The 21510-nt window shown below is 35.4% G+C and overlaps 1 protein-coding gene across 1 annotated transcript in view; it reads left to right on the top strand.

Annotated features, from left to right (window-relative positions):
* The window catches only part of LOC107154812 (amine sulfotransferase-like), a 21242-nt gene extending 948 nt beyond the window's left edge, over positions 1 to 20294 (top strand). Inside the window, exons 2-6 of the mRNA XM_015500537.2 lie at positions 724 to 932; positions 4387 to 4513; positions 5330 to 5424; positions 17662 to 17848; positions 19813 to 20294. Of these exons, the coding sequence (XP_015356023.1) occupies positions 724 to 932; positions 4387 to 4513; positions 5330 to 5424; positions 17662 to 17848; positions 19813 to 19934 (740 nt within the window). The 3' untranslated portion in view covers positions 19935 to 20294. The remainder of the gene's footprint in view (positions 1 to 723; positions 933 to 4386; positions 4514 to 5329; positions 5425 to 17661; positions 17849 to 19812) is intronic.
* Positions 20295 to 21510: the final 1216 nt, after the last annotated feature.

The following is a 21510-nucleotide window of genomic DNA, read 5'->3' as shown; positions in this document are numbered from 1 at the left end:
GATATATATCTTTGCTCATGTCAGGTTCTGCTATTTCCTGATATCCTTGGATGCTTAAATAGTTTACAAAACCACCTTAAGTGGTAAATAGAAAAGGGGGAGAAAGTGAAATCGCTTATAATTTTGTTAATTTGTCTATAATTCTAAAGGGTAAAGTTCTAAAAAAGGAATCTCAGGAAGGAGAAAGTGATGTCCACAAAATATAGTAAAAAGAGACTCCGTAACCAATAACATATTTTAAGAAAATATAGAAGAAATAAGCTCGAAGACTCCAAACAGAAAGAAATGACACAGAGAAGGAAATGCTAATTTCCCTCATGTGATCAGTACAGGGTGTATGCATGTGTGGAAATATCACACTCTACCCCATCAAAATGTAGAATTATTATTATAAGTTAAGGAAAAAGTTAAAAATACTAAAAAGGACCTAACATGGAACAGGAAACAGAGAAGGAGAGGCAGAATTAATACAAATCACCACTATCGTGGAATCAGAACAAACACAACTCTTCAAGTGATAAAGGAATTTAGAGTCTTTGAGTTTATCTTTATTAACTTTAATGTTTCATAGAGAAAAAAAATGAAAATCAGACAAAGTTGTTAGCATACTTAGAGTGTTTAAAAGAAAAGAAAGCTCAAATGATTTTATGGTGAATGACACTATTGTTGACTTAATTTTTAATGACTAATTGAGTTTGAAAACAAGATGATTTATTTTTTCAGGTACCATCTGGACTCAGCAGATACTAAGCTTGATTTATTTTGAGGGGCATCGTAACAGAACTGAAGACATCAAAACAATAGATAGAGCTCCCTTCTTTGAATACAATATTCACAATTTGGACTTTATCAAAATGCCATCCCCTCGCCTCTTCGCTTCCCACCTCCCATATTATTTAGTTCCAAAAGGTCTGAAGAACAAAAAAGCTAAAGTATGTCATACAGCTTAATCTTTTTTTTTTTTTTTTTGCACAAACAAAATAACCTGCTTTAAGTAGATTCCCCAACCTCACTAAACCACAGTTTTCCAAATGTTACAATCATTGTATGTTTAGGATATTGCCTTCCTCAATAAAAGTATATGAAATTCCTAAAAACTATGCCTGTAATAAGCAATTGTGGATATAATTTGCAATGTAATTCTATAGCATATAACAAAAATTCTTTCACATTGGTTATAAATGCCATTTTTTATAGTTTCATAGGAATTTATTGTGTGGCTTTGCAATAATTAATGTGTATTTGATGGATAGGTAAGTTGCAGCCAATGGATGTCTTGTGCTGTAATATACTTTCCTATAAAGGCTTGCACTTTAATTCTCATGCCTTGTTTCAATTAATGTGAAGTTTTCAAATTGAAATGGCTAATATTTTAAGTTTTGACAGGGATTACCTGCCTGCTTTTTATAATATATGAATCATACTTCATCAAATAACCATGTAGGAATGCCTCCTTCCTCACATGCTTACTAATAATGGGAATTATCAAATTTGCCTAATATGCTAAGTAAGAAAGTAATCTTTCTTTGAGGGAATTTAACTCTTTCAATTTTATAAGATTATCTTTTTATATTTTATTGGTCTTTAAATATTCTTATTCCATGTTGTCTTATTTACTGTTTTGTAGGAAATTTATTTGTGGCAAAACCTTTCCCTTTATAAAGGAAAGACTTTTTTAATAAATTGTTGAAAACTTTTAACCTTATGTTATCCAACTGTTAATACTTCTTTCATGACTTCTGGTTCTGATGCTTTACTAAGAAAACACAACACTAACAACAAAGATTATGTAAATGCCCTCCAGCTTTTTTCTAACTAACAGTATTATTTTTAACCTTTTTGTTGGTGGGGTAGGAGGTGTGGGGTGGTAAGGAGGGATTGAACTCAGGGTCACTCAACCACTGAGCCACATCCCCAGCCCTATTTTGTATTTTATTTAGAAACATGATCTTACTAAATAACTTAGCACCTCTCTTTTCCTGAGGCTGGCTCTAAACTCATGATCCTCATGTCTTCGCCTCCAGAGTAGCTGGGATTACTGGCATGGGACACGGAGCCTGGCTATTTTTAACCTTCTTATGATTATAAATTAAATCTGATACTGCTTATGAGATATGAACATTGCCTTATACTTGTCTAAGGAGTTTGCTGATTGGCCCAAAACAATTTACTAAAACATTCACTTGAGTACCTCTACTGTTTTGAAGCCTATATATTGGTATGCTAAATTTTCGTAGTTGGACACAAATTTATTTTACTTATTTATTTTTATGTGGTGCTGAAGATAGAACTCAGGGCCTCACACATGCGAGGTGAGTGCTCTAATGCTGAGCCACAGCTCTAGCCCCAGATAAGTCAAATTTTTCTATCAACTTTTTACAATATAGTTTAGTTCCATAATGATTGTCAAATGTGGGTTTTAATTTAAGAGAGATTTGTTCTGGGAAAACAAACATTGAAATATTCTGACATTCCTCGAGTTCCATTCTATGTATCAGGTCTACTTTAATGCCATCAATATGTACCTTTTATTGTTCTCAGTGTGCTTTTTACCCACTTATAGATATTTAACATTGAAAAAAAGTGTAACATTTTATAATTTTTTAAAGAGGGAGAGAGAGAGAGAATTTTTTAAATATTTATATTTCAGTTTTCGGTGGACACAACATTTTTATTTTATTTATTTGTATGTGGTGCTGAGGATTGAACCCAGTGCCCCATGCATGCCAGGCGAGCGTGTTACCGCTTGAGCCACATCCCCAGCCCAAATATAACATTTTAATGATCTTGTCAATTTACTCCAATTTTGTGGTCATTTATTTGCATTTAGGCTGCAATGATAAAAATTTCATATTCTCTTATTTTTAGAGTTTTAGGATATAAGGAGTTTTCTATCTTACTAGGTTTTCACCCTCTGAGGAACTAGCTTTTTCTTTTTTTAAGCATAATTCAATGTTTTCTTTTTTGTTCATGTATACTTTCATTTTAATTATTGTCTCATGTTAGTATATATCTTTCTATCTTCTTTTATTAAATGTTTAGTATACCTATTTCCAGTGTTTATTTTTGTCAATACTAACATTTTTAAATGAATACCAGTTTTAGTGTAACTATGGGTGTAATTTTGTTAATGTTTAAATACATTGTCATTTCAGTTTTACCTTTTTAATTGGTTTCAGCTCTTTTGAGACTTTTTTAGTTTGAAAGTGTTTGTATAGTTTTCTATCATGGGCAATGGTGTTTACATATACTAATTTTGGGAATTTATTTAAAAGTTAATTGTCAATTGCATGATCAGTTTTCAAACATGGAATATGTTTCATACATGAGAAAAGGAGATAGATTTTCTGTGTTGGGTACTTATACAAATTTTAGAAACTAAATAAAATGAAATTTTAATACTCAATTTTACAAATTTATTTTTCCTCTTATTGTTTTGTTAAAGACAATTCTCTGTAAGTGTTCTACTATGATTGTGGCTAAATCAAAATACTTACAGATTTACTGGAACTTTTCCATTGAAGTTTTTCTATTATAATCATCAGTGTACAAATGTTCCTTTTCTGTTAGTCTTTGAAAACAAATTATGGGCCATCCCGTTAAATCATTTGGCCTGCAATTTTACTTAATTTCATTTTATTCCTTATTCTCTAATTCGCTGGGACTTTGCCACATGCTCTTGTTTGTTTTTGATTTGAAATGCCATTTTCACTGCTGCATAACTTTACAACTTTTGAAAGTAGTTTTATCAGATCTGTTCTTTTTCTTCATAGAAAAATCAGAATATTCCAGCATTTGAATATCACTACATGCTGCTTTGGGCACATATGCAGGCGTTTCCCTGGAATATACATCCAAGAAGGGAACTGCAAAGCCAAAAGTACAGTTCTATGGGATGGGGCTATATTTTCTTAAGAAAGCAGGTGTATCAATTCTTTCTGAAATTGGTAATGGATATGTTTTGATTTCCCCCCTAGTAATGATACATATCAGAATTTTAAATTTTTTCAATGTGTTATTTATGAAGTGGTTTTTCAAGTGATCTTAACTTACATGTCCACACTCAGTAATGCGAATAAGTCTGTTTTGAAAGATTATTGACAATAATTATTCTATATTCTGTGAAAGAACTTTTTGACCCAACTTTTCATTAATGGTATTTTTCATATTAATTTTCTTTATACAGTTTCTCTCCTATATATAAAAGTATTTATTTTAACAATACTTTTTGTAATAGAAAAAAATTGGGAAAACACCTAATTTTCCATGGCTACTAGAATGGATTAAAATAATTATGATCCATTCAGCTAATAAATATGATGCAACTGTTAAACATTTGAAATAATATACTGGAATTGTTAATATTATTTCTAATTCTCCCTGCAGATTCTTTATATCTACAGAAATCCTAAAGATGTTTTGGTGTCCTTTTTTCATTTTTCAAATTGGGTGGCTCGATTAAAGCCTTCTGATACTTTTGAGAATTTTATGGAAATGTTTCTAGATGGACAAGGTAACTATGAGTTTATTTATCAAGGAATTTAGGGAATATATTTAGAGAGATGGAAAAGGGCAATTGTACAATGGGTGCTTGTGAGTAGTTACTATGACATATCAACCTAGTCTGCCACCCAGTGGCTTTTCCTTCCTTGCCAGGACCATGTGGGTCTTGTCAAATTTGCAAAGGCATATTGTTTAGAAAACATTTTGACCAGTCCATAAGAGGCTTACAAATATTCTATCAATTTAAACTAGCTACAAATATAATTAAAATAATACATTCCAGAATCACTAGTGATCAGGGTGTTTGTGTACTCTCTCCTGGACCTGTGGTAAGCCTTCTAGGGCCATGGTGGAGTTTATCACTCCACTACTGATGAGGATTGATGGTTGCAAGGGACTTGTAGTGAGAAGTATCAGGATCTCACTCATTTAAAGATTACATTCAGGTTCTGTCTCATTGTAAACAGGTAGCTTCACTATCCAGAGATCTTAGAGAATGAAGAAAAAAATGGACATGTGTGTTTTCTGGTGGATATAGGAAAGTGGAGAAAATTGCTTTAAAGAAATCTGATTTAAACTTAGGTCCAGGGGCTTTCTCATTTCTTTATTGCTGCCTTCCTACATCCATAAGGTCGCTTTTCATGGTCACTTCTCTATGAAAACCATGATTGTTCCCCTAAGCAGTAATCATTTCAAAACAGTAATATAGATGTCCAGTGGTTGGGCCTTTATTTTTGTTTTTGTGATTATAAGGAGGAAAAGACAGAATACTTTGCTGTTCAATAAGTGCAACATTTCACCTTGTTAGTAATTATTTTTTGTACAGTGATGGGAAGTCGTTGGTTTGATCACATAAGAGGCTGGTATGAACACAGACATGACTTCAATATTCAGTTCATGAGCTATGAAGATATGAAAAAGGTAAAATAAGAAGTATTTTTAAAAATTTCATTTTTAAACCTTTTTTTCTCCTGGTTTCAGGAAAACTCATTCTCCTAGTCATTTTTATACATATTTTGTAGGCTTTTGGGGGGTAAATGGGGGTTCTGATTTCCTGCTTATCCATTAATTATTACTGGTTTTCCTCAAGGGTGTCTTCTCACTACACACAGTCACCATGATTATCATGTAACAACTGTAGCAATAAAGACAACCTCAAATATCTAGGATACTAATCTTGTAAATCATTTTTATTAATATTAATTACATATTAATAGGTTTTGGTATCTGATTTCTATATGACCATACAACATGCACTGACCATATCCAATCTCCCTTCTTCCACCTTTACTTCCCCTTCCCCCTGGACCCTTCACAGGCCCTAATATTCACGATTCTACTTTCAGTCAATATTTGTTGTTGTTTTCATGTGTGCTGCTTGTGCTACTTGTCTTTCTATGGCTTATTTTGGAAACATCATGTCTTCCAGTTCCATGAATTTTGCTGGAGAATTTCATTTTTTATATCTGAATAATAGTTCAGTGTGTGTGTGTGTGTGTGTGTGTGTGTGTGTGAGAGAGAGAGAGAGAGAGAGAGAGAGAGAGAGAGAGAGAATTTCTTCTTCTGTTTATCTGTTGATAAACACCATGTAGACTGAATCCTTATCTATTGTGAATAGTGGTACAATAAGCATGGGCGTGTGAGTTGTCTCTTGTATGGTGCACTGTTTCTTTTTGATATATACCCAGGAATGTGACAGTTGGATTATACAGTAGTTCTGTTTTTAGTTTAGTTTTATTTTTTTTTTTTTTGAGGATACACCATACACCAAACTGTTTTCCATGGTAGCTATACTTAATAAAGTTCATCAAGGAACACCAAGGCATTGAGGCATGAAGTCACTACTAAGATAGGATAATTATTGCTGTAGATGAGGGTGAGCCCAGTGAGGCACATTCTTCCTATAAAGAGAATCTTAAAACCAGTTCTCATGTGAAGTCATAGAATGCTTATATGCTGGTGAAAGATTCAAAACTGCCTGAAAACTTTGTGTAATTCAAAGTTTTGTTGAATTACAAAAAGTTGAAGTTCATTGTTCTGTGGACTCTGATTGGTATATTGATTCATTAATACATCATCTATTCAGTTACTTAAAAAATCACTGAATGATTGTTCTGTGCCTGGCACTGCATCACGAGTAATAAATGACTGAATCTTTTATAGACAGAACTCATAATCTATCAGGGAAAACAAGTACTCACCAAGCTAGTATATGTATTTCAAAAGTAATAAGTGCAAATATTAAGGAAATGTCCAATTCAATGTCAATGTGCATATGTACTGAGGGTATCTAGTATAGTCAAATGTAATGGTCATTTTTTTTTCTTTCCTGAAATAAAGAACATGGGAAATGCAAGCTAATAAATAAGAGCTAAGAGAAAAAAATCATGGGAGAGACTTATAAGATAAGAAAAAGGGAAAGTACAGAAGTCCCTTGAGGACCTAAGGGAAGAACTTGAACAATGTGGGAGAGATGAAAGTTTAATATAGAGGGGTTTTATAGGAGCCAGATTTTATAAGGTCTGTAGACTATGTTAATGAGAGTGAATTTTTTAATGTTAAAAGTAGTAAGGAGCCTCTTAAGAGTTATTAAGAAGGGTAGCCATAGATTATAATTAATATTTTTGAATATTATTTCTGTTTATGAGTTGACGAGGAAAAATAGTAAATATAAGGAAACTAGACTAGACAGAGACCAGTGTATTAATCCACTGAACATCAGTGGTGGCTTGGATTGGAGTAGTGTCATTGTGAATGAAGAGAATACAGAGTTTTGAGCACAGTTAAGATATAAAAATAAAAGGGATCATCTTCTCTAACTCCATCCATTTACCTGCAAATGCCATGATTTTATTCTCTTTTATAACTGAGTAATATTCCATTGTGGATATATGCCACATTTTTTTATCCATTTATCCACTGAAGGGCATCTAGGTTGGCTCCACAGTTTAGATATTGTGAATTGTGCTGCTATAAACACTGATGTGGCTGTGCCCCTATATCATGCTGTTTATAAATCCTTTGGGTGTAGACCAAGGGGAGGGATAGCTGGGTTAAATATTGGTTCCATTACCAGTTTTCCAAGGAATCTCTGTACTGCTTTCCATATTGGCTGCACCAAGTTGCAGTCCCACCAGCAGTGTATGAGTGTACCTTTTCCCCACATCCTCACCAACACTTATTGCTTTTTGTCTTCATAATAGCTACCATTCTGACTGGAGCAAGATGAAATCTTAGAGTGGTTTTGATTTGCATTTCTCTAATTGCTAGTGATGATGAACATTTTTTTCATATATTTGTTGATTGATTGTATATCATCTACTGAGAAGTGTCTGTTCAATTCCTTTGCTCATTTATTGATTGGGTTATTTGTTTTTTTGCTGTTTAACTTTTTTGAGTTGTTTATATATCCTAAAGATTAGTCCTCTAATCTTTAGGATATATAAAGATGTGTGAAGTCTAAAGATTTGCTCCCAACATGTAGGCTCTGTATTCACCTCACAGATTGATTCTTTTGCTGGGAGAAGAAACTTTTAATTTGAGTCCATCTCATTTATTGATTCTTGATTTTAATTCTTGTGCCAAATCAATCTTATTAAGGAAGTTGGGGCCTAATACCACATGATGGAGATTAGGGCCTACTTTTTCTTCTATTATTACATATACAGAGCACTTTTTCATATCTCTGGTTGTGTGGATTTGAGATATTACAGCTTTTTCCCTATATTCTTGTAGTACCTGTGTAGATTGTCTGTACCTCACCTTGAAGTTGGGCTTCCAGACCCTGCTGGTGTCCCTCAATGTATGCTACTGCAACTAAAGTTGGTGGTGGCAATAGCAGAGGTAACTCCAGATAATAGTTAAGGTGTCCCAAAATGGAAGCAATGTCTTACAGAGATGGGACTGAAAGAGTGGGCCTCACACTCCCTTGGGATGCCTGCTCTAAGATGCAGCTGCTTGTCTGTTGTAAAAATGTTAGGGGCTACTGCATGGAGAAGGTATGATAATGACTGCAGTGTCCCAAGATGGAAGTGGGTTAGGCTTAGGTTCCCATGTGGGGGAGGGGGTGAACTTGGACCTACCATGGACATGGATCCTGCGCAAGTCTGTGTGGACAGATCTGGGCTAGGCTTGGACTCCTGCAGTCGTCTCCTGGTTGGAAGAGGGGGTCCTGTGCCAGAGGCTGGACTCCGGTGGGTGCCTGCTGGTGGAGGGGTGGGCCTAGGCCTACTATGAGCATGGGCCCCACACAGGTGGGTGTGGGTGGTTCTACGCCAGTGTGGGTGGATCTGGGCCATTGGGCTTGACCTCCTGAGGTAGTCTGCTGGTCAGAAGAGGCAGTCCTCTTCCAGAGGCTAGGCTCTGGCGGGTGTCTGCCCCATGGGTGGAGTATGGACCTGGGCCTACTGTGAGCCTTGATCCCTTGCGGGCTTGTGTAGGCAGTCTGGGCTGGGTCTCAGCTCCTGCAATAATCTGATGGACAGAAGAGGCAATCCTAGGCTGGAGGATGGGCTGGAGCAGATGCCTATAGGTGGAGGGGTGGACTTATGCCTACTGTGAGTCTGGGTCCCGCACAGGCTGGTGTGGGTGGATCTGGGATGCTAGGCTTGACCTCCCCCAGTAGACCGCTGGTTGAAAAAGGCAATCCTGCATCAGAGGCTAGGCTTTGGCTGGTGTCTGCTGTGCCAGTGGAGGGGTAGACCTATGTCTACTGTGAGCTTCGGTCCCACATGGTCTGGTGTGGGTGGTCCCAATTTTAAGTTAGTTTTAATATGTGGCATAGGATCAGGATCAACTTCAAGCTTTTGCATGCAGCCATTCAATTTTCCTATTACCTTTTGTTGAGGAAACTATCGTTTTAATATGAAATGTTCTTGGCATTCATGTAAAAATTCATTTGACCATATGTGTGAGAGCTGGTTTCTGTGAAATCTATTCAACTCTATTGATTCATACTTCCAAATTTATGGCATTTTCAGACTGTTTAGATGACTATTATTTTGTAGTAAGTTTGAAATATGAAAGTGTGAAATTGGAGAATCTAGTATTCTTTTTCAAGACTAACTATTCAGGATGCCTTGGAGTCTCATAAGAATATTGTGATGGATTGTTTTGTTTTTGCAAAAAATATCATTGGGATTGTGATAGAGTGCATTACATCTATCTGTGAATTGTTTTACATCATATTCTTTCTTTAATTCCAGTCATCAGAATAGGATATTGCTTTATTTATTTGTTTGCTTTTACTTTTCAGTAAAGATTTGTAGGTTTCAATAGGCAACACTCTTACCTCCTTGTTCATTCCTTGGAGTTGTAGTCTTTCTTCTTGTGATTATTAGTGTAATTGTTCCTTAATTTCCTTTTAGGTTTACTCATTGTTAGTGTATAGAAATTCAACTGATTTTTACAAGTTGGTTTGATTTTTGATTCTACAACTTGATTAAATTTCTTTGTTCTCATGTTCTTTCTGGTGTGTGTGTGTGAGTGCTTTTTGGGGGGTTTTCTACATATAAGATAATCTTATGGGCTAACAGGGATCGTTTCATTATCTTTATTTTTGATTTCAATACATTTTTTTATTGCTTAGTGCCTCCAGCTAGTATTTCTAGTATCATAATAAACAGAAGTGGAAAAACTGAATTGTACTTACTCCACATCTCAGATGAAAATCTTCCTCTCTCAGTTGAGTTTGTTGTTAGCTGCAGGTATTCCATATAAGACTTTTTCATGTTGAGGTGGTTTCCTTCCATTGCAGATTTATTGAGCATTTCATCATAAAAAGATGTTGGGTTTTTTAAATTTGTTTTAATTAGTTACACAATGATCTTGACATAGCATACATTTGAATCAGATGGGATATAATTTCTCATTTTTCTGAGTGTACAGGTTGTAGAATTACATTGGTCATGCAGTCACATATATACCCACAGCAATAATAATGTCTATTTTATTCCGCCGTCCTTCCATTGCCCTCTTCCCCTCCCCTCCCCTCCCATTTCTTCTTTCTACCCAATCTGATGTGACCCACTTCTTTTTTTCCCCCTCACATCTTCATACCTGTATTCTGTATAATGAAGGGGATCTCCTTCCCTCTTCCATGCAATTCCCCTTCTCTTTCCCTTTCCCTCCCACCTCTCTTTCCTATCTAGAGGTAATTTTCTTCTCATGCTCTTCCTCCCTACCCCATTTTGAGTCACCTCTCTTATATCAGAAAGACATTAGGCATTTGTTTTGGGGGGATTGGCTAACTTCACTTAGCATAATCTGCTCTCATGACATCCATTTCCCTGCAAATGCCATGATCTTGTTATTTTTTAGTGTTCAGTAATATTCCATTGTGTATAAATGCCACATTTTTTTTATCCATTAATCCATTGAAGGGCACATAGTTTGGCTCCACCGTATAGCTGTTGTGAACTGTGCTGCTATAAACATTGATGTGGCTGTGTCCCTGTAGTATGTCGTTTTTAGGTCTTTTGAGTATAGTTTGAGAAGAGGAATAGCTGGGTCAAATCGTGGTTCCATTCCCAGTTTTCCAAGGAATCTCCACACTGCTTTCCAAATTGGCTGCACCAATTTGCAGTCCCACCAGCAATTATAAGTGTACATTTTTCCCCACATCCTCACCAGCACTTGTTGTTGTTTGACTTCATAATGGCTGCCATTCTTACTGGAGTGAGATGTATCTTAGAGTAGTTTTAATTTGCATTTCTCTGATTGCTAGAGATGGTGAGCATTTTTTCATGTATTTGTTGATTGATTGTATATCCTCTTCTGAGAAGTGTCTGTTCAGGTCCTTGGCCCATTTGTTGATTGGGTTATTTGGGTTTTTTTGTTGTTGTTTAACTATTTGAGTTCTTTGTATATCCTAGAGATTAGAGTTCTATCTGATGTGTGAGGGGTAAAAATTTGTTCCCAGGATGTAGGCTCCCTATTCACTTCACATATTATTTCTCTTTCTGAGAAAAAAACTTTTTAGTTTGAATTCGTCCCATTTGTTGATTCTTGATTTTAATTCTTGTGCTTATAGTTGTCTTATCAAGGAACCTGGGGCCTAACCCCATGTGATGAAGATTAGGGCCTACTTTTTCTTCTATTAGATGCAGAGTTTCTGGTTTTATTCCTAGATCCTTGATCCATTTTGAGTTAACTTTTGTGCATGGTGAGAGATAGGGATTCAATTTCATTTTGTTGTATATGGATTTCCAGTTCTCAAAGCACCATTTGTTGAAGATGCTATCCTTTCTCCATTGCATGCTTTTAGCACCTTTGTCTAATATAAGGTAGTTGTAATTTTGTGGATTGGTCTCTATGTCCTCTATTCTGTACCATTGGTCTACCAGCCTGTTTTGGTGCTAGTACCATGCTGTTTTTATTATTGCTCTGTAGTGTAGTTTAAGATATGGTATAGCAATACCACCTATTTCACTCTTCCTGCTTAGAATTGCTTTAGCTATTCTGGGTCTCTTATTTTTCCAGATGAATTTCATAATTGCTTTGTCTATTTCTGTGAGGAATGCTGTTGGGATTTTGATCATAATAGCATTGAATCTGTAGAGTGCTTTTGGTAATATGGCCATTTTAATAATATTAATTCTGCCTATCCATGAGCAAGGTATATCTTTCTATCTTCTGAGGTCTTCTTCTATTTCTCTCTTTAGGGTTCTATTGTTTTCATTATATAGGTCTTTCACCTCTTTTGTTAAGTTGATAACCAAGTTTTTTTTTTTTGAGGATATTGTGAATGGGGTAGTTTTCCTCATTTCCATTTCAGAGGATTTGTCACTGATATACAGGAATGCCTTTGATTTATGGGTGTTGATTTTATATCCTGCCACTTTGCTGAATTCATTTACTAGTTTTAGAAGTTTCTTGGTAGAAATTTTTGAATCTGCTAGGTATAGTATCATATCATCAGCAAATAGTAATAGGTTAAGTTGTTCTTTTCCTATATTTATGCCTTTAATTTCTTTCGTCTGTCTAATTGCTCTGGCTAGTGTTTCAAGAACTATGTTGAATAGAAGTGGTGAGAGAGGGCATCCCTGTCTTGTTCCAGATTTTAGAGGGAATGCCTTCAATTTTTCTCTGTTTAGAATGATGCTGGCCTGAGGCTTAGTGTAGATAGCTTTTACAATGTTGAGGTAAGTTCCTGTTATCCCTAGATTTTCTAGTGTTTTAAACATAAAGGGATGCTGTATTTTGTTGAATGCTTTTTCTGTGTCTATCGAGATAACCATATGGTTCTTATCTTTAAGTCTATTGATGTGGTGAATTACATTTATTGATTTCCGTATGTTGAACCAGCAGCCTTGCATCCTGGGGATGAAACCCACTTGATCATAGTGTACAATTTTTTTGATATGTTTTTGTATCCGATTTGCCAGAATTTTATTGAGGACTTTTGCATCTATATTCATTAGATATATTGGTCTGAAATTTTCTTTCTTTGAAGTGTCTTTGTATGGTTTTGGAATCAGGGTGATATTGGCCTCGTAGAATGAATTTGGAAGTACTCCCTCTTTTTCTATTTCCTGAAATAGTTTGAAGAGTATTGGTATTAGTTCTTCTTTAAAGGTCTTGTAAAACTCTGCAGTATATCCATCCGGTCCTGGGCTTTTCTTGGTTGGTATTCTTTTGATTGCTTCTTCTATTTCTTCACATGATATTAGTCTGTTTAAGTTATGTATATCTTCCTGACTCAGTCTGGGCAGATCATATGACTTAAGGAATTTATCGATGCCTTCTTTATCTTCTATTTTATTGGAGTATAAAGTTTCAAAATAATTTCTAATTATCTTCTGTGTTTCTGTAGTGTCTGTTGTAATATTGCCTTTTTCATCCCATGTGCTAGTAATTTGGGTTCTCTCTCTTCTTCTCTTCATTAGCATGGCTAAGAGTCTGTCAATCTTATTTATTTTTTCAAAGAACCAACTTTTAGTTTTGTCAATTTTTTCAATTGTTTCTTTTATTTCGATTTCATTAATTTCAGCTCTGATTTTGGTTATTTCTTGCCTTCTACTGCATTTGCTGCTGATTTGCTCTTCTTTTTCTAGGGCTTTGAGATGTATTGTGAGATCATTTATTTGTTGGCTCTTTCTTTTTTTGAGGAGTGAACTCCATGCAATGAATTTTCCTCTTAGTACTGCTTTCATAATGACCCATAGGTTTCGATATGTTGTGTCTGTGTTTTCATTTAAATCTAAGAATTTCTTAATTTCCACCTTGATGTCTTCTGGAACCCAATGTTCATTCAGTAGCATATTGTTCATTCTCCAAGTGATGTAAGAATTTTTCTTCCTTATTTTATCGTTGATTTCCAATTTCATTCCATTATGATCGGTTAAAATGCTAGGTAATATCTCTCCTCCTTTATATTTGCTAAGAGTTGCCCTATGGCATAATATATGGCTGATTTTTGAGAAGGATCCATGAGCTGCTAAGAAAAAAAGTGTATCTGTTTGATTTTGGTTGATATATTCTATATATGTCAATTAAGTCTAAGTTATCAATTGTGTTATTGAGGTCTATAGTTTCTTTATTCAACTTTTGTTTGGAAGATCTTTCCAGTGGTGAGAGAGGTGTGTTAAAGTCACCCATGATTATTGTGTTGTGGTCTATTTGTCCCTTGAACTTGAGAAGAGTTTGCTTGTTGAACATAGCTACACCATTGTTTGGGGCATATATATTAATGATTGTTATGTCTTGTTGGTGAATGGTTCCCTTTAGCAATATGTAGTGTCCTTCTTTATCCCTTTTGATTAACTTTGGTGTGAAATCTATTTTATTTGATATGAGTATGGACACCCCTGTTTGCTTCCGAGGTCCATGTGAGTGGTATGATTTTTCCCAACCTTTCACCCTCAATCTGTATATGTCTTTTCCTATCAGATGAGTCTCCTGTAGGCAGCATATTGTTGGATCTTTTTTTTTAATCCGGTCTACTAGCCTATGTCTTTTGATTGGTGAGTTTAATCCATTAATATTTAGGGTTACTATTGAGATATGGTTTGTACTTCCAGCCATGTTTGTTTATTTTTGTTATTTCACTTGATTTGTTTTTCCTCTTTGAATAGTTTTTCTCCTTACTGTACTACTTCCCACTCTTGATTTTCATTGTTATTTTTTGTTTCCTCTTCGTGTAATGTTTTGCCCAAGATGCTTTGCAGGGCCAGTTTTCTAGCTGCAAATTCTTTTAACTTTTGTTTATCATGGAAGGTTTATATTTCATTGTCAAACCTGAAGCTTTGTTTTGCTGGATACAAGATTCTTGGTTGGAACCCATTATCTTTCAGCATTCGAACTACGTTGTTTCAGGATCTTCTAGATTTCAGCATCTGTGATGAAAAATCAGCCGTTAACCTAATTGGTTTACCCCTAAATGTAATCTTCCTCCTTTCTCTTGTAGCTTTTAAAATTCTCTCCTTGTTCTGTATGTTGGACATTTTCATTATAATGTGTCCTGGCATGGGTCTCTTGTGGTTTCCTACATTTGGTGTCCTGTAGGTTTCTAGGATTTGGATTTCTGTTTCATTCTTCAGGTCTGGAAAGTTTTCTAAATTATTTCATTGAACAGATTGCTCATTCTTTTGATTTGGACCTCTATACCTTCCTCTATCCCAATTAACTGTAAAGTTTGGTCTTTTTATGGTATCTTGGATGTTCTGCTCATGGTTTCTTATCAGTTTTTCTGAGTTGTTTAGGCTCTTTTCAAGATGATATATTTTGTCTTCGTTGACTGATGTTCTGACTTCTAATTGGTCTACTCTACTGATGATCCTCTCATTTGAGTTTTTAATTTGGTTTATAATTTCCTTCATTTCCAGGATTTCTGGGTTTTTGTTGTTGTTGTTGTTGTTTGTTTGTTTGTTTTTTGTATAACCTCTATCTCCCTGTACAGTTTATCTTTTGCTTCTTGGATTTGTTTATGTAATTCATTGTCAAAGTGAACTTTCATTCTCTGCATTTGCTGTCTAATATCTTTCTTAAGACTCCAGATCATCTGACCATGTGTATCCTGAAATCTTTATCTGACATTCCTTCTGCTGCAGATGTTACCTCGTCTAATGTTTACTTGTCTTGCATTGTTTGTGGTCCTTTCTTTCCTTGTCTTTTCATATTACTCATGTTTCCTTCCAGCTCTGTGTAACTGTTGTGTTAATATTTTTCCCCTTATATATTTATGTTGCTCTTATATAGTTCCAAAAATCTCTCTTTTGTGGAGAAAAACAATGTTAACAGTTCCAAATATCAATAATACATCATCTATGAGCAAGTTTTCATTATTACTACATTTATAGTTAGACTCTATGTCTACAGATGTCGGCTTCAATTATTGTTTTGAATACAGTCATTAGTTTCATAAAAGGCATACCATATCTGGTGGCGTATTGAGAACTGAGGGTCAGGCGAAGGACATCATGTTAAGGGGGAAAGGTGTAAGGGTATAGGATTACTCTAACTTAGCAACTTTAGAAGAGAACTCTAATGAATAGACAGTGATAATTTATGGAAAATTTTATAACTTCAACTCCTTATCTGTATTTAGAAAATTACCCTACGTATAAAAAGTAAAAGAAGATTGAAAGTGGGATAGAAAAGAGAAAAAATAACAAGGAAAGAAAGAAAGAGAGGGAGAAAGTAAATAAGAAAAAAAATAAAGGGGGGGTGAGGTGGGGCCTATGCAATTCCTCTATATTATATTATTCTGGTGATTCAGTTCTTAAAGTCTAATTTCATGCAAAGATCTTGGATTCACATATATTGAGGTTGTGAGGACCAGAGGGGGAAGGTTAGAGGAGATTGGATGAGAAGAGCGAGAAAAAAAGAAAGAAGAAAAAAAAGTCTCAGAACTGTTTCCTTTTCTTTCAGTAGGTGGCGTTGTCTATTCCTAGCTTGAGTCTCTGCGTTTAGGGTGGTGAAGGTAGCCAGCGTGAGAGGGCTTGAGCTTCTACCTGAAGCCTCCCTACTCTTAGTCTCTGAGTTGGAAACCAGGTGCCTGTACAGTTGCTGTTCTGCGTTGATAGCTATGCCCCCCAAAAGCTTCTGGGAAAATTTTTGAGTTATCACCTCTGGGGTTGGGGGAGTTGGAAACCGGGTACCTGATCAGCCGCAGAACCGTGCTGGTAGCCACACCCCCCGAAAGATGGTGAGTAAGGTTTTCCAAGATGGATTCCGTCTATTACCCGCATAGGATGTTTGGTGAGGTGGGGGGTGCTGGGGTAACCTTGTGCTGTGTCCAGAGCTAGGTCTGGTGTCCCACAAGCAAAACCTCTGTTCTGCGCCGCCTTCTGTCTGCGCCTAGACAAGCGAACGGCCTTACATCTGGGTTTTTTTTTTTTAATTCTTTTTTTTTTTAAAGAGAGAGAGAGAGAGAGAGAGAGGAGAGAGAGAGAATTTTAATATTTATTTTTTAGTTTTTGGCGGACACAACATCTTTGTTTGTATGTGGTACTGGGGATCGAACCCGGGCCGCATGCACGCCAGGCGAGCGCGCTACCACTTGAGCCACATCCCCAGCCCGGTTTTTTTTAAGCTAAAATTTTATTCTCTGAGTAAATATCAGTGAGTATTTTTTTAACATTTATTTTTTTCATTTGTTTTTTGTTTTAATTAGTTACACATGACAGTACAATGACTTTGACATATTATACATTTGAAGCAGATGGGATATAATTTCTCATTTTTCTGAGTATACAGGTTGCATAATATACACACAGTAATAATAATGTCTGTTTCATTCTACTATCCTTCCTATCTCTCCAGCCCCTCCGCTCCCCTCCCATCACTTCTCTCTACCTAGTCTAGGGTAACGCTATTCTTTTTTTTTTTCTTTCTCACATCTTCATACATGTATTTTGTATAACAATGAGGGTCTCCTTCCCCCATCCATGCAATTCCCTTTTTCACTCCCTTTTCCTCCCACCCTTCTTCCCTATATAGAGGTAATCTTCTTCCCATGCTCAAAGATGTTGGGTTTTGTTAAATGTTTTTTGTGCATCAATTGAGATAATCATGTCAGTTTGTTTCCCCATTCTCTTCTCATAACAAACTGCATGGTTCATATGATGACATTTCTTTGCATTCCAGCAATCAATTTCACTAGAATATGAAAATGTTGTGTGTTTGGCTGTAACTCATGCATACTCATGACCCTTTCAGGACCTCAGAAGTGCAGTGTTGAAAATCTGTAGATTTCTTGAGAAAGAACTTAGTGAAGAAGTCGTGGATACTGTTGTGAAACAGGCTTCATTTCAGAACATGAAGACTAATCCACAAGCAAATTATCATGATATTATAAAATATGAAATTGGAATGAGAAGTGATAAAGGACATTTTCTGCGCAAAGGTACTATTCAGTAGTTTATAGTAGCAAGATGTAAGCTGTCATTCAAGTCCTTGATACCTAGGAGAAATAATAAGTGCTTCCATTATGTCTCTCCAAGTAACAGTGACATTTGGAACCTAGAGAAATTAAGCATCTAATTGAGAGTAGGTCTGAAGAGGTTTTCAAGAAACCTAAGTGTTTTAGTATACAAACTGCTTAATTAATATTGCCTTATTTCTAAGTCACATGAGCCTGGTCAGGTATATTAAATGAGAAGAACAATAATCCTTATTTTCCCTTTTTTCTTCTAGAATAAGCTAAGGAGTAAACTTAATGTGTATTTTGCTCTGCTGGGATTACTGTGTTCCCATGTGTCAGACTGCATCATCACAAAGAGTGATATCTTATTAGTGCTATATGCTATGAATTCAGTTACTTCAAAAAGTCATTGAATTCATTTTCACTGTGATCTTATTACATGCCTGAAGTAGTTGTCAAGAATATTATTTCCCTTGTAACTGATACCCTTCAAATTCAAATTATTATTATTATTATTACCAAGGATTGAACTCAGGTGCATTCAAACACTAAGCCACATTCCCAGCTGCTATTTTGTATTTTGTTTAGAGACAGGATCTCACTGAGATGCTTAGAGCCTCACATTGCTGAGGCTGGCTTTGAACTCAACAACCTCCTGCCTCAGCCTCCTGAGCTGCTGGGATTACAAGCATACACCACCACACCTGGCTTCAAATTGTTAATTTTTAATTTAATCATTTAGTGTATAAACATTCTAAACACTTCACTTCTACTTTATTCACATTTTATATCATAATTGGCTCATAATTTACCAATAGGATGATCAATATTAATTTATGAACAATTGTATAAACATCTTATGGACATTGCCCTAGAAATTGATATATTTTAAAATTCTTATTTTTTTGGTGACATTTATTATCAATTCTCCCTTTTCATTCCTCAGCTACAGCAGATAAAAAGCAATTCTCATATCCCTAAAAGATTGTTATCTTTTCCAAAGGCCAATAATAATGTCTACACAAGTGAACCTGATAGCTGAAAATGCCAAGTTATTTTTCACTTAAGAAGAATGGCATAATATAATCCCTGCAGCTCAGGACGCTGAGGCAGGAAGAATGCAAGTTCAAAGCCAGCATCAGCAAAAACAAGGTGCAAAGCAACTCAATGAGACCCTGGCTCTAAATAAAGTACAAAATAGGGCTGGGGAGTGGCTCAGTGGTCGAGTGCCCATGAGTTTCAATCTCCAGTCACCCCCTCCCTCCCCCCAAAAAAGAATGGCATAATGATGATTTAATCTTGTATAAAATATAGATGCAGAAAGGGAAGCTCTGGTGCTCTATATGAATTTGATGTAGTTAGTTGAAAATATTTGAGTCTCATTTTTTTCAAATTTAAAAAGGAAGAAAGACTTATCTGGGAGGGTTTTAATAAGAATTATATTACAGTTGATAAATGTGGTTCACTTAGTGTGAGGTTCACTTAGTATATATACAAGAGTAGATATACTAAAACATACTTGTTAAATTCTAATATAGTCTTATCCTGTATAGTTTTTTCCTCTTAAGGTTCACATAGGGGGAAAGGCTAACATATGGTGAAGTGAACTTTAAATCTATTTACAGCATTATTTTGTTCCTAGATTCTTTATTCAATCATTCCTGTGTAAGAAAAGATGAGGTCTCCAATCCTGTGGGCATGAACAAATATTTAGCTTAGTTGAAAACAGATTAATCCATTAATTTCCAATTTTATATTCTGTGAATATACTAATATTCACATATTATTACAAAGTTACCACAAGAGGTATATTGGTTGCTCCACTTAAATTTGACAGGTGTTCCACATCTGGGACAATGGGACACATGGGTTCAAATGTTGAGGCAGTCTTTAAAATGAAGTGTTCTTTATTCACCAAAGTGCCATTCATGTTCTTATCCCATTAGGTACCACTGGAGATTGGAAACATCATTTTACTATGGAGCAGAATGAAAGATTTGACCAGATATTCCAAAGGGAAATGAAAGACGTTCCCCTGAAGTTCATCTGGGATATAAATGAGGAGTAGAATTCTAATCAAACCATAAAAGAATCATATTAACTCTAATCAGAGTCTATACCTTAACCTACATAATAATTTATGCCTATTTAATTACTAATTATAAAACATAATTAACAAAATAAATAAACTATGCTTAGATTAGTTGCCATGAATTCTTTAAAATTAAAAAAAATAGTTTTACTTTAATAATTAAAATTGCACATCAGAAATTAAATTGCTTTTGCAGCTTTGGTACCCTGCATGAAAATGGCAAAACAGAATGCATAAAACATGACTTGCAAATATCTTGAGAGACGATTCTGTATTGTGTATTTTCCTTTACCCACCATTAAACTTAGGATCAATTAAATATTAAAAATCATTTTATTCTTGTACTTAAAATCAATGTGGATATTCAAAGGTGATATAGAATAAATGGAGAAATCCTACATAAACAGGTACTTCTTTTTAATAATTGTACAGATCACAGTTTGCACTAGTTTTTTTCTGGCTGGTCAGGATGGCATGCACCTGTAACCTCAGGACTCAGGAAGCTGAGGCAAGAGGATAGCAAGTTCTAGCCAGCCTCAGCTCCATACAGAGATCCTGTCTCAAAAGTTTTAGAAAAGGAAAGGGAGCTTGGGAATAGAGTTCAGTAGTAGAACTCCCCTGTGGTTATTCTCTAGTACTGAAACACCACTGCGACCACAACAAAAGTTCTATCCATAATGTATCACTGAATAAAATTACATCACAGAAATTTAACAGTTGAATATTTAATATTTATAAGGCTTTAAGGGTAGCATCATACAAAGTCATCAAATGGAAACAACCTGTGTTACTTGTACTTCTATTATTATAACAAAATACCTGAGATAATAAATTCATCAGAAAGGAAAAGTCGATTTTGGATCATTGTTTCAGAGGTTTCAGACACAGTCACTTGACTCAGTGGATTTTGGGCTGTAGTGAAACATTATTTCATGATGGGCAGTGTGTAGTGGAGTAAAGCTGCTCCCTTCAAGGCATCTGGGAAGGAAAAAGAGAGAAAGAAGAAAAGGCCAGGGTCCTAATATTCCCCAAAGGAATGGCCCTGATGACTTAACTTCCTCCATCTAGACCCAACAGGTTGCTCTGCTTCCCAAGAGCACTAGGGGGTAGGAATGGAGCTTTCAACATAGGGGTCTTTTGGAGGACACTTACCCAAACCATAGCACAAACCAATATCCATGTACATTCAAATAAATAAATCGTGGCATTTCACATTATGAAACAAATTATCTATAAAGAAGCATGAATTACAACTCTCTGAAAAATACACAAGTCTAGAATATAATATTCAGTGGAAAAAAGCCAGACATTGCATGTTTTCTTATATGATTCAAAAACAGGTGCACCTAATGATGGTTTTAGAAGGTGGGTGTTCACCTTATATAATGTAGTAACTTAACAGGTAAATGAGAGCACTTCTGGGATATTAGGATTATTTTTTTCTCTTGATCTCAGTACTGTCCATTTTGGGAATATTTGTGTGACAGTGTACATAGGATTTATACATTTTTCTGATTTTTACCATACATTTATGAGATTTATAAATAAGAAA

The sequence above is a fragment of the Marmota marmota genome, unplaced genomic scaffold, assembly GCF_001458135.2.
Source record: "Marmota marmota marmota unplaced genomic scaffold, marMar, whole genome shotgun sequence".
NCBI lineage: Eukaryota > Metazoa > Chordata > Mammalia > Rodentia > Sciuridae > Marmota > Marmota marmota.
This window is presented reverse-complemented; position numbering and strand designations above follow the sequence as displayed.